The 11,501-nt window shown below is 46.1% G+C and overlaps 1 protein-coding gene across 1 annotated transcript in view; it reads left to right on the forward strand.

The window, feature by feature from the left end:
* Positions 1–11,164, forward strand: part of esrrb (estrogen-related receptor beta) — a 37,916-nt gene extending 26,752 nt beyond the window's left edge. The window contains exons 7-8 of the mRNA XM_069661455.1: positions 7,038–7,307; positions 10,919–11,164. Coding sequence (XP_069517556.1) covers positions 7,038–7,307; positions 10,919–11,163 — 515 coding nt within the window. The 3' untranslated portion in view covers position 11,164. The remainder of the gene's footprint in view (positions 1–7,037; positions 7,308–10,918) is intronic.
* The last annotated feature ends 337 nt before the right edge of the window (positions 11,165–11,501 follow it).

The following is an 11,501-nucleotide window of genomic DNA, read 5'->3' on the forward strand; positions in this document are numbered from 1 at the left end:
TTTCCAAGCTGCTGAGCGGAGGCATGGAGGCGTCACTCATCGAGACACACACGCGTCGTCTAAGGCCACGAAGCAGCTAATAAAAGTCAACACAGCTACCACGCTCGCATGTACTGATTATGATTTGCAATATGATTTTTCTCTGCAAGTCAAACTCCTTTTAATGTCCACAAAGGTTTTACAACCCTGTGTGTGCATCATTATTCTAATGTGTGTTGTACACTTTAATTGGATTGTGTGTCATAGTGTTGAAACACTGTTAATCAGATTACACTCACACGTATTGTACAGCGGATTGATTCATAACATTAATGGGATTTGCCAAACGGATGCGTCCTTAATGATGATTTAACCCAAAACCTGAGGCGGTAAGCCCGACTGTCTGTTCCGGCTGTGAGTCAGTACCTGGAACTGAACAATGTGCTGCACCTGCGAAAGTTTAAGTCGATTATTCAGATCTGCGCAAGCACGCCTATGCTTTATTTTATTGTTGGTAATTCTTTAACTTTAACCGTAAAATCAGACGCAAACTTTTAGATTAAAAATACGATTTGACATGATAAAGACTTCAGCTGAGTGCCTGGTCCCTCTGGTAGTGTCTGTATTAGGACAGTGGGTGTCCTCTGGCCATGAAATGGCTGCATAATTGAGTTGTACATGGCTGAACCTGATCAGAGACGGTTCACTGCTTGAGCGAGACTCCATGCACTAACACTCCATGCAACAACGGTACCCGAGGGCAGCCTAGCATGCTCGCCTCCTACAATATTTCTCCTTCCCTCCGCTGCGGGACGAGAAAGGAACAGGGGGGAGAAAACTGCTGATTGCATTCTGATAGATTTTTGCAGCCTTAGGCGATGGAATTAAAAAGATTAACAGTTCATTATGAAGTAGACCACATTGATTAGGCCATTGACAGATGGGCCAATAACTAAAGTCCAAATGTAACAATTTAAATGTCACGAAAATTGGCACTTACCTTCTCCCAATTGATTTTTAATTTCCCCTATTCACGAGCAACATTTGAAAACGCGTTTGAAAAGTGGCATAATGTGGAGGAGAGTGGCCCTATTGAGTTTTAATTGGAGGGCGATTGGAGGATATCAAAGCTCTATCATTAGTGTAGATGGTATCTTTGTCTTACAGGGTCCAATGTCAACTTCCTCATCCCGGCTCTATTAAGCATCACATGACGGGTCAGCTTGGGTACAGGAAGTGCTTCTCCGGCTTTACAGGATTTTTGGTGCGTTTTTTAGATGAAATAAAAACCTGATTCATCACTCAGCTCAGGTGCACCTGTGCCTGCGGTGTAATGAGGTAGATACTGAAGGCCGGTGTCACGTACCAGGAGCCTTTTTACGGGTTTGCCGTTGCCAGGCTGCAGCCGTGCCCTCGTTCTGAATCAGCCTTTGATTAATTGATAATCACTGCGGAGCTTTTGGACACTAGTGTCACTGCTCCAAATAGCACCATGAAGCAGAGTGTAACACGGCTGTTGCCTGAGGGGGGCAGGGTCATTAGGAGCAGTGTTAGGGGGATGCTGACAGATGGCTTGTTGCTCCTAAGGTGCTAACAACCTTTGACACACATAGCAGTCCACTGTCCACCCCTCTGGCCCCCGTCCATCCCGTAAAGCTGCATTTCACTCCGTCCGAGAGGTTTAAGGAGGAGCTCAGTGTACTGACAGCTTCAGTACACGAGGACTTGTTTACCACCTTGACATTGCTGCCTTTTCAGGAGCGTCAGGATACCAGCGTGACCCGCGCGGCCTCATGTCCCTTCCCACCTGCCATGCGTTCATATGTAAAAATTGCTGTGCATGCTGCTTATACAGGTTGTTTGGTGTTTGTCAGCTCACATCCCGGCTTCCCAGGCGCGAGTGTTTTCAGTTGGGAATTCTCGGAAGGCTAAAGGGCCAAGCAAACATTGACTCTCTGCTGCTGCTGCTGCTGCTTTGCTCTTACACAATAAAACATATTTTTACTCTGACATGTCGCCCCCAGAATGTCAAATATTCAAACAGTATCTGGATTTTTTTAGCGATTTTTCTTAATATTACGTCTTCATGTGTTAATGTAATGAAAAAGTCCTGTTTGTTTTGTTGTTTTCATGACGGGTGTGTTGGGAATATTCATCATCCGCGCTTTATTGGATTCCTGCTCATCAGCTCCGCTGTTGACAGACAACCGCCTGGCGTGTTCGTTGTTAGCATGGAGGCAACGATGTTAAGAAGAGATCGCGCCTCTTGTATGTTGTCGTGTTTGTGTCAGCTCAACCCTCCAACATAATCACCCACCCTCCTCCCCATCAGCCCACCCTCCCTCAGCCCCCTCCGGGCTCCTGTTTTCTCTTTGCCATTAAATTGTGAAATCTACTTACTGTGTTGCCAGCCTGATCCCACTCAAGCTGCGTAATCTCCTTGTAATAGAGTGTGAATACTGCCCGGCAATAAATCAGCACCTCATCAGTGCACTTTATTAAATATAGACACCAACAGACAGCTCTTAGTATATTCAATTTACCCTCTGACGTAGGCTTCAACACGGGAGATAAAGATAGATTGAGCAATCAGGTGGATGCTGAGGCCTGAACCCCGGCAGGAGAGCGGGAAGAAGGCGGAAAAGCTGCGGGGAGATTGAGATGGGGGCGTATTTGGAGGCAGACAGGCAGGCAGGAGTGTGCAGGGCCAGGAGAGGGACATCTGCCAGGCCGGGTGGGGGAGGGCTTTGTTTGGTTACTGTGACACATTAGCAGGTACGTTCAGCATCGCAATTATGAGCGTGCACCGTTCACATTGTCCTAAGTTGAATCTGTACACACCCCTGATCTGTGTAGAATTTTTAATGCTCTGTAGGAAACTGTAAATGCTGATGTGCCTTTAAAAGGCCGTCAGCAGAGCGCCATCCCTCATTAAGCAATGTTGCTTGACGGCAGCGGAAATAAATTACGTGTAATTACGGCGATGATTAAAGCCTGATTCGTCCTGGTCTTTGGGGCTAAACTGAGATATGTAGCGTCAGAATCGGGCAGCGGGACCCTGGGGACGGCTAAAGACCTCTCCGTCAGGTCAGGAGGTCAAAGGGTGCAGATTAAAACAAGGGGATTACTGTATTTAACGTTCTTCAGCCTCATAACGTTCACAGGCTACTGGTCAAATCACCCATTCCCCAGCTACTTAGCGTGGGATAATGGACCGGCTATCATGTTGAAAGAAGGCAGATAACCACACTCGCCTGAAAGTGCGCCGGAGCAAGATAAATTTTCAGTCATCAACCTGTTTTTGAGTCGATTCAGTTTGTATTGACGTGATTTGGTCGAGTATAAAAACAGCCTTTGTGTCATCAAATCAGCGTCCGGGGGAAAGCTCGCAGCAAACCGAGCCGCTTGTGTTGTACGTGCGCCTCGACTGCAGGTCAAATTATTTATGTCAAGCGCAGCAATTTATTACCAAGCGGCTATTGATTGGGTCCTCCTGACGCTGTCATGTAAATTCAAGAAGAATCATGGTCGGCTGCTGCACGCACACGCAGATCCACACACAAACGAGCGCACACACGCTGTTACGAAGCCGCTAAAAATTGCCCTTCAGTCTCGTATCGGTTATACATCTTCCACCGCAGAGTCACTCTGCCACATCAGAGGAATCTATACAAGTCAGAGGTGCATACATCTTCCTCTTGTCCTCTTGTTTGAATATGACGCTTTGATATAGAATAAGCTTATGGCAGCGTGATCATTCAGCGCAGTTTGAGGATAGAATAAAAAAAGGCGTGCTGAACCCCCGGGGTCCTGTTAGGGGCAGTTTTACTCCAACTGGAGCCCGGAGAGCACTTGACTTGGCTGAGGTGAGATTGCCGCTGGGCAGAAGTCTTCAGGGCCTGCTTGTCCTTCTGATAGCCAGCCGTGATAGATCAGCCGCTGTCCAGCCAGAATTACTCTCCTTCCTCTTTCTATCTCCCTCTTCCTTCTCCCCTCATGCTCCGGTTTCCTTTTTTCCACTCTCTTTCTCTCTTCCTTATCTCCCTCCTCTCTGGCCCATATCTTCTCCTCTCTTTTATCCTCCATTTCTCTCCCTCTCTCGCCATTTTTTATTTTTTTTCCCCCTCTCCCGCTTTCCTCTCCCTCCCTCTGTCTGCTGTGTTGTCTGATTGAGGGTGAGTTACGAGGGGGCTGCAGCTGGAGGGGGCCACCGTGCCTCGTAATTACATCTCTTTTTATTACCCGCGCTAATGGCCCTCGGGGAGAGGGAAACAATAATAAATTAATAGAATATGAACTCCGGCTCAACAGAAATCTCCAGCATTTCATTTTGGACTGTCCTGAGCTGTGGCAGATGAAACGGTGCTCTGATTAATCTCTGCGAGGGGTTTGAAGCAGCCGTCTGTGGGTTAGGGCTGCCCCCTCCTGCCCACAGCCGGGGGGCTTTAGAGGAGATAAAGGGAGAGATGATGCTTTTGGCTTTTGTTGCCGGTCTTTAGCGGCCTTGTTTCCACCCTTTGCGCCATGAATGATGATGTGCTGATGCAGTTAGCGGTTACTAAACTGTATTTTTCTTTCTCTCTCACCTTTATTTATTCTTCTTTGAATCGACTGAACCGAACATATTTACATTTAGAATTTAAAGTGGAAATGGACACATGTGATCGCTGTATGAGCAGGGTGCTTAAGCCAAAGTGAACAAAGACAAACTCTGCATCGTTATTATCTCTGTCCACAAAGACTTTCTGACAGAAATCCGCCGCTGCTCTCGGCAGTGGAGTGGAAAAGGCCCTTCAAACGCGGAGACAGGCCTCTCTGATTTGGTCAATATTGTGTCATGTTTGGTCAAACCCCGCCAAGGCAGTGGGCTGGAAATGAAGATGTAAATATTGATATTTCATTAGAGGAAATCACCCACTCCGACGGCACTTAACCGGGCCACCTTCAGAGTGCGGCGGCCGGAGCGCGGTGTGACCTGCGGAGTCGGGAAGTCACTTCATTACTCGATTAAATTGAGTGGAAAAAGGCGAGGCAACGACACGAGATCCCATTTGGAGCGATAATTTAGGCCCTGAAGAGAGGGGATGGAGCAGGGGAAAAACACCACCTCTCCATCTCACAACACTGGATTAAATTCAAGGACTTTTAGCGTCAAAGGTAATTGTAGGCTGCTGGGCTGCATGTGTGCATATGGCTGAGAGGTGTCTGCCGTACGAGAACAACTCTAAAGCCTCTCCAACAAGCCCTGAACAAGGCCTTCACACGGGCTGTCACATCGGGAGCAGCGCTTTAGTTCCGCTTCAGTCCTCCTTGGCATTAAAAGGCTCGACAAAGCCTCGCCTGTGATTGTGATGCCAACCTGATGCGGCAATCAAGACCGCGTCCACGCTTGCATGACAATTTCCCTCCGGCCAGTCCACATTCTGTCCGACTTAATGGCCACGTATGCAGACAAGGAAATAACACCAGGGAAGATTTTAAGATGCAGTCTGGATACGTGTAATGGCACAGGCCTTCACAAAATATGGCTTATTGCCTCGGCTGATAATAGCCGAGTGTTTTGAGTGCTTTCGGCAGTTTGCTTTGTTGGGTCTAATTTGGGCCCTTCAGACCTCTGACCAGTCCAGCCGAGCACCCGCACCTTTCTGTTCGCACTCTATTCTACTGACTATTGATTCCCCTTCAAAATGTGAAGGCCCTCACATTCTGATCCCAATCTGTTAATTAATGTATCCTCCAGCTCTTCCCCTGCAGTGGTCATCACCACGATAAGGGAAATTGAACACTCAGGTACTCCTCTCCCTGGCTCCTCTTTTCTCTCTGCCCGTCTCTCTCTCTCTCTCTCTCCATCCTGCTTCTTTTTTACTTTCTCTCACGCTCTCTCATCATGTCTCTTGTTCTTCTGCACCTGTGTGTGTGAGAGAGGAGATAAACATCTGGTGTGAGATCATTTATATTAAAGACAAAACGTGGGGCATAGGTGTGGTGGGCATCCTGGTCAATACTGTAATCTGTCGCCTCTTAATCACGCTGCAGCAGGAAGCGTGGCGACAGCAAACTTGTAAAGGCAATCATATTAATCAGGGGCGGAGCTGAAGAGGCTAATATGCTGTCAGGATGGGACGCCTGCAGGCACGTGGTGCAGGAGGTGGAGGAGAAAGATGGAGGGGGGTTCGTGCAGTTTATTGACAGCTGAAGGGTAGAACGAAGGGAAAAGGATGACATCAGTATCGAGCTATCTGCTCACTCTTTTTACCCTTATTAATTTTAAGTTTCTCGCAGCTCATTTTTAAGTTCTATTTCTAAGCGTATGTTTGCTGGTGGTTTGATACACCCGGGTTCATCCTTTGCAGCCCATCCAGCTGCTGTTGGGAGAAAGAGGCCCTGGGTTTAAGCAGGTCCTCAGGCTGGGCTTGAACCACGTGACCCCGGCGCTCCGTGTGTACTTTTATATGTATGGATTTATGTGCATACAGAGAGGTGTCGTGATCCTCACCTGCACATGCATGTCAGTTTGTTTTCCTGGTTGACACACGATTGCGCATGTTGCCATGTGTAAGCGCGTGTGTGTGTCTTCTCATCACCTTCTCTGGCTACACAGTGCATGTCATGTCCTCAACCCCTCCAATGAGAAAGTGTCTCGGTGCTAATCCCCCCCTCACACCAATACAAGTGTGACAGGATACAAGGGGTAACCACATGGCTTTGTGTATCCCGGACCTTTGCACCGATTTACTGTCCTCACTTACAGCAAAGCCCACTCAAGAGCTCTGACACGGGCTTCAAAGAGGACCTTCCACTGTGCATTTAAAATTAAACGTGTGCCTCAGCGTGTTCTCCAGGCTACCGGAGCTCTGCTAGTCACGTCTGGTTTACTGATCAACACAAAGTGCTGCCTGTTCTGCTTCTTTTAAATACTTTATTTAACTTTTTAATAATAAAAGAAGACTGAATCGAAGAATAGGCACAATAAGCATTTTTTAATATGTTAACAGAAACACGCAGACTCCATTTTATTTTCCCCGTCCTCACACGGCGTCTCCTCTCTGTCCTCGCAGGGTTCTCCTCCCTCTCTCTGGGAGACCAGATGAGCTTGCTGCAGAGCGCCTGGATGGAGATCCTCATCCTCAGCATCGTGTTCCGCTCGCTGCCGTACGAGGACGAGCTGGTGTACGCCGAGGACTACATCATGGACGAGGAGCACTCGCGGCTGACGGGCCTGCTCGACCTCTACGTGTCCATCCTGCAGCTGGTCCGCAAGTGCAAGAAGCTCAAGGTGGAGAAGGAGGAGTTCGTCACCCTGAAGGCCATCGCTCTCGCCAACTCAGGTGAGGCGTCTTCAGCAGTCTGACGCGTTCATAACAACATTCAGCTCAGTCATGATTTTGTGTTTTTTATTGAGAATAACCTCTGATGAAAGAGAAATTATTTATTTCACGATTTATAATGTAAACTAATTAATTTATACAAATCATTTCTTTAAACAATATTCATCATCATTTATAATAAGGGGTTACTTACAGATGAACAAACCTGTTTCAAAGTGTTCATTAGTTTAGTAATTATTAGGGATGCACGATATTGGATTTTTTGCCGATATCCGATTTGCCGATATTTTCCAGCCCTTTTTGCCGATTTCGATACCGATATATTAGGCACATGTTTTTATCCACCTAATTACAGAGAACACCCCTGTAGTGGAATTGATATCATGTCTACTCTTCTTGTAGTGGCCCACTGGCAGATGCAGAACTAACATAATACAGTGCTTTTTAAATGTACACATTCACTGGGCAACATACACTGGGTTATGTTTATTTGTTTGTTTATTTTCTTGTAAATAAAACTGTAATATTCATACAACTTAGACAGGCTTGGTTGATGCTCTCCCTGAGACAATCCTCACAATATCCCCACAACTAGGGCAAATTTAACCTATTAAACAGAACAAATACATGGAATGAAATTTGCCCAAAAGGATCATGGGAAACTAAGTGCATTGTACAACTGTACAGCGATTAAAGCCAGCTGAAATAACAGAGAAATAGTGAACTCTTTTTCACAGTATTGAATAAATGAGACTAATAAAAACTGCCATACTGCAGACAACTTGACGGAAAAGCTAATGTCGTAGCTTTTTTAGGGAACCATCGAGCATTCAGGTGTAATTGAAGCGTTTTATGGGCGGAAAATATCAGCAGAAAAATGACATATCTGCTAATGTCATTTTCAAGCCATAATCTGCAGATACCGATAACGTGCCGATAATATCATGCATCCCTATTAATTATACGTTTTTATTACTAGTTATACGTTATTTTTGTTTGACTCTATTTGTTTGATATTACCGTTTTTGCTTTGTTTTGAAGCTTATTTCCCCCTCAATTTATCTCATTATGTTGTTAAAGTATCAGTGTATATTTAGTGAAATATAACATAATACATAGGGGAAAAATAGTTTTTCACAATTAATGCAGACAAATAATAATTTGCATTTTAGCTATTTTTATCTGCTAAAATAAATGAGTATGTGTTTAATATAGGCAAATACAATGAAAGTTTTGCCTTTATAAAAACAGACTTTACATGATAAAGTTGGACACCTCTCTCTCCTGTCCCTCTGAGTAATGCAGCCATGACGGTATAATATCCAGAAACAGTGAGATATCGTCTAACACACTTTCAGAAATGACATTTCTTAGTTTTTCCGGACTTTTTCAGTGTAACCTTTAGTTTGCAGCGTGGGATGGAGAGATGGAGAGAAGATAAGGGCAGTGTGAGCGGGAAAGAGAGGGATGGAGGAGTGAGCTTTTTTAATTGAACACCTTCCGTGTTGTGGTATTTCTCCCACCCTCCCTCTCCTCCCCACCCTCTCTTTCTCTATCTCCATAACAGTCGCTGCGGGGCACAGCAGCCACGGGAGATAAATTTAGCATTTCATTAGGAGCACAGGGGCTGTCAATAAAATGTGTTAAGTCGAATGGAATGAGTATCAGGGAGTGATAGGCCTCGTTTGTTCTGATGCCGAGACGGCACGCTGCTATTGACAGGCTCCTTTTGAGGAGGCAGGACCTGTCCCCGCTCTGATCAATGCGCGCCCGGGTCACTGGGCCGCTTTCCCTTGTTTTGTCCGCGGCTGAAAAATGAAAATGCTGATGCTGGAGCTTTGCTTTCAGACGACAGAGCTTTGAGAGGGGAGGTGAGGGAGAGACGGGGGTCGAGGAGAGAGGAGGAGGAGGAGGAGGAGGGTGTCCAGAATGTTAGAACAAGGTCTCAGGGAGATCGCTCTCCCGGGAGCCCCTCTGTCTGACAGCTGTGAAAATTCATAGCCATTGATTTTGTAATTAGCAGTTTATCAATCGGATCGACGCGGGCTCACTGATGGATTGCGAGGAAATTGTTTCTTCAAAGTTGTTTTTTTAAGTCCACCCCTCCTCCAAGGACTACAAGCTGCGTGCTCGCTGTCTCCTGCCCTCTTTTCCTGCTCGTCTGCTGAGATGTCTCTATCTCTCTTCTTATTTTATCCTTTCTTTCTCACCCTCACTGCGTCACATTTAATAATAATCAGCTAAAATCAGATTTACTGAGTGTTTCCCAGCGTTAAAAGTGGAACAAAATGTTGGTTTGATTTGTTAAAAAGCAGCTTGTTAGCTTGTGAATCCAGCCACTGTGAAAAGAACAAGAGATAATTATGTCACAGCACATCCTCAAATGAGATTTTTTCTCTTTTTTGCCTTTTGTTCTTCCACCCTCCCCCCCTCACCTCCCTCCCTCCCTCCCTCCCACATTCACTTTACAAAACGACCTACTTCATTTTACCACTGTGGATTTGAAAACCGTCAGGGTGAGAAATGTCTCAAGGTCTTGGGAATACAGTTGTTCCAGTCAATGAATTTGGGGCGAAGTCTGAAATCTGTTTTGCCTTTTATTGTCCCGTGTGGTAAAATATGCACCGCCAAGGTGAGACGAGTCAGGCAGCCAATGACACGCCGCCTCCGGAGTGCCAGACACCGGTTAACCAGTGAGAGAAACGGCGACCCCGGGCTGTCCCTGAGAGAGGCTGGGAGGCAGAAAACGGAGGCAGAGGAAGGCGAGAACGAGAGAGGAGAGCTGTAACATGATGTACAGTAGGATCGGTGAAAAACGGTGGCAGTGTAGCGAAACGTTAGAGGAGCAGAGAACACCGGAGAGACGCCAGACGGAAACTGGAGACTGCTCTAAAACTGTCCAGGAGGTGGGAGAGGTTTGGAGCAGTCAGTCAGTTTTTTAGCTCTCAGTAAACGGAACAAATATTACAAAACAAATACAGGGAAATTCATGCTTCAGAGTTTTACCTGCTTTAATTAGATGAATGATTTTGGTTTTGCACCAAGCAGTAAAATAACCCCCAAACTCACTGTGTGAGGAAACTAATCCCAAGGAAGTGTTGTCGTCATCTCAGGCTGTTTATGGCGTCCAATTCTCTAATGGAGCCCCCTTTTTTGTCTTTGTGTTTTTTTAGTACGAAAACAATCTGTCCTTTGGAACAGCGAGGTGTTTAATGTGTGCTCACTCAGCCGAGATTGGGTGCTATTCATGCCATTGTTACTGGAGGATAGCATTGATTTTCAGTCTCGCTGGTCAGGGGCCATATGAAAACTCCGCCCAGTCCCCCCCAAAGAATAAATATATAAATAAAATAAAGCAGATGTTGTTTTTTTCTTTTTTATGATCTATTCTTTATCTTGTCAGGATGTGAGTTACACTGATAATGTGCTCTCACCTTCCTGCTCCTGACAGAGCCGTAAAGATCAATCATGAGATTTAATTTTGCTTCTGAAAAATCCATTTCCCATCACTCGTCTTCTATCACCACTGTCTCAAAGTTAAAACATCTCCTTCCAGTTACTTTTCTATTCTCAAATAATTCACGCCCCTGTCTCTGCTCTCGTCCCGTCAGACTCCATGCACATAGAGGACATGGAGGCGGTCCAGAAGCTCCAGGACGCTCTCCACGAGGCCCTGCAGGACTACGAGAGCAGCCAGCACCAGGAGGACCCTCGGCGGGCGGGGAAGCTGCTCATGACGCTGCCTCTGCTGCGGCAGACGGCCACCAAGGCCGTGCAGCACTTTTACAGCATCAAGGTGCAGGGCAAGGTGCCCATGCACAAACTCTTCCTGGAGATGCTGGAGGCCAAAGTCTGATCGGAGGGCTGCGTCGGCGCTACAGGAAGTGACTTGAACCAATCCAGGAGAGGGAGACGACCCCCCCCACACACACGCTGACTGTGCTAGGCAGGACAGAGACCTCTCACTCCTCCTGGAAAGCTGGGACACGAAATAAAAAAGAACAAATGCAAACTTGGTTATTAGTATAAATATAAAAATGATGCAGATTAATTTAAAATATATAAGAAATACTATGTACAGTAATAATTTTTTGGTTTTTGTTAATTGTCAGTGGTCATGCTGTATATGAAGAAGGACCCCTCTGCCCCTCAGCATCTTCAGAATAAGTAGTTGCCAGTTCTTGATAACAAGAA

This window comes from Semicossyphus pulcher, unplaced genomic scaffold (assembly GCF_022749685.1).
Source record: "Semicossyphus pulcher isolate SPU_LCO1_2020_fin unplaced genomic scaffold, fSemPul1.0.p SCAF_14, whole genome shotgun sequence".
Lineage (NCBI taxonomy): Eukaryota > Metazoa > Chordata > Actinopteri > Labriformes > Labridae > Semicossyphus > Semicossyphus pulcher.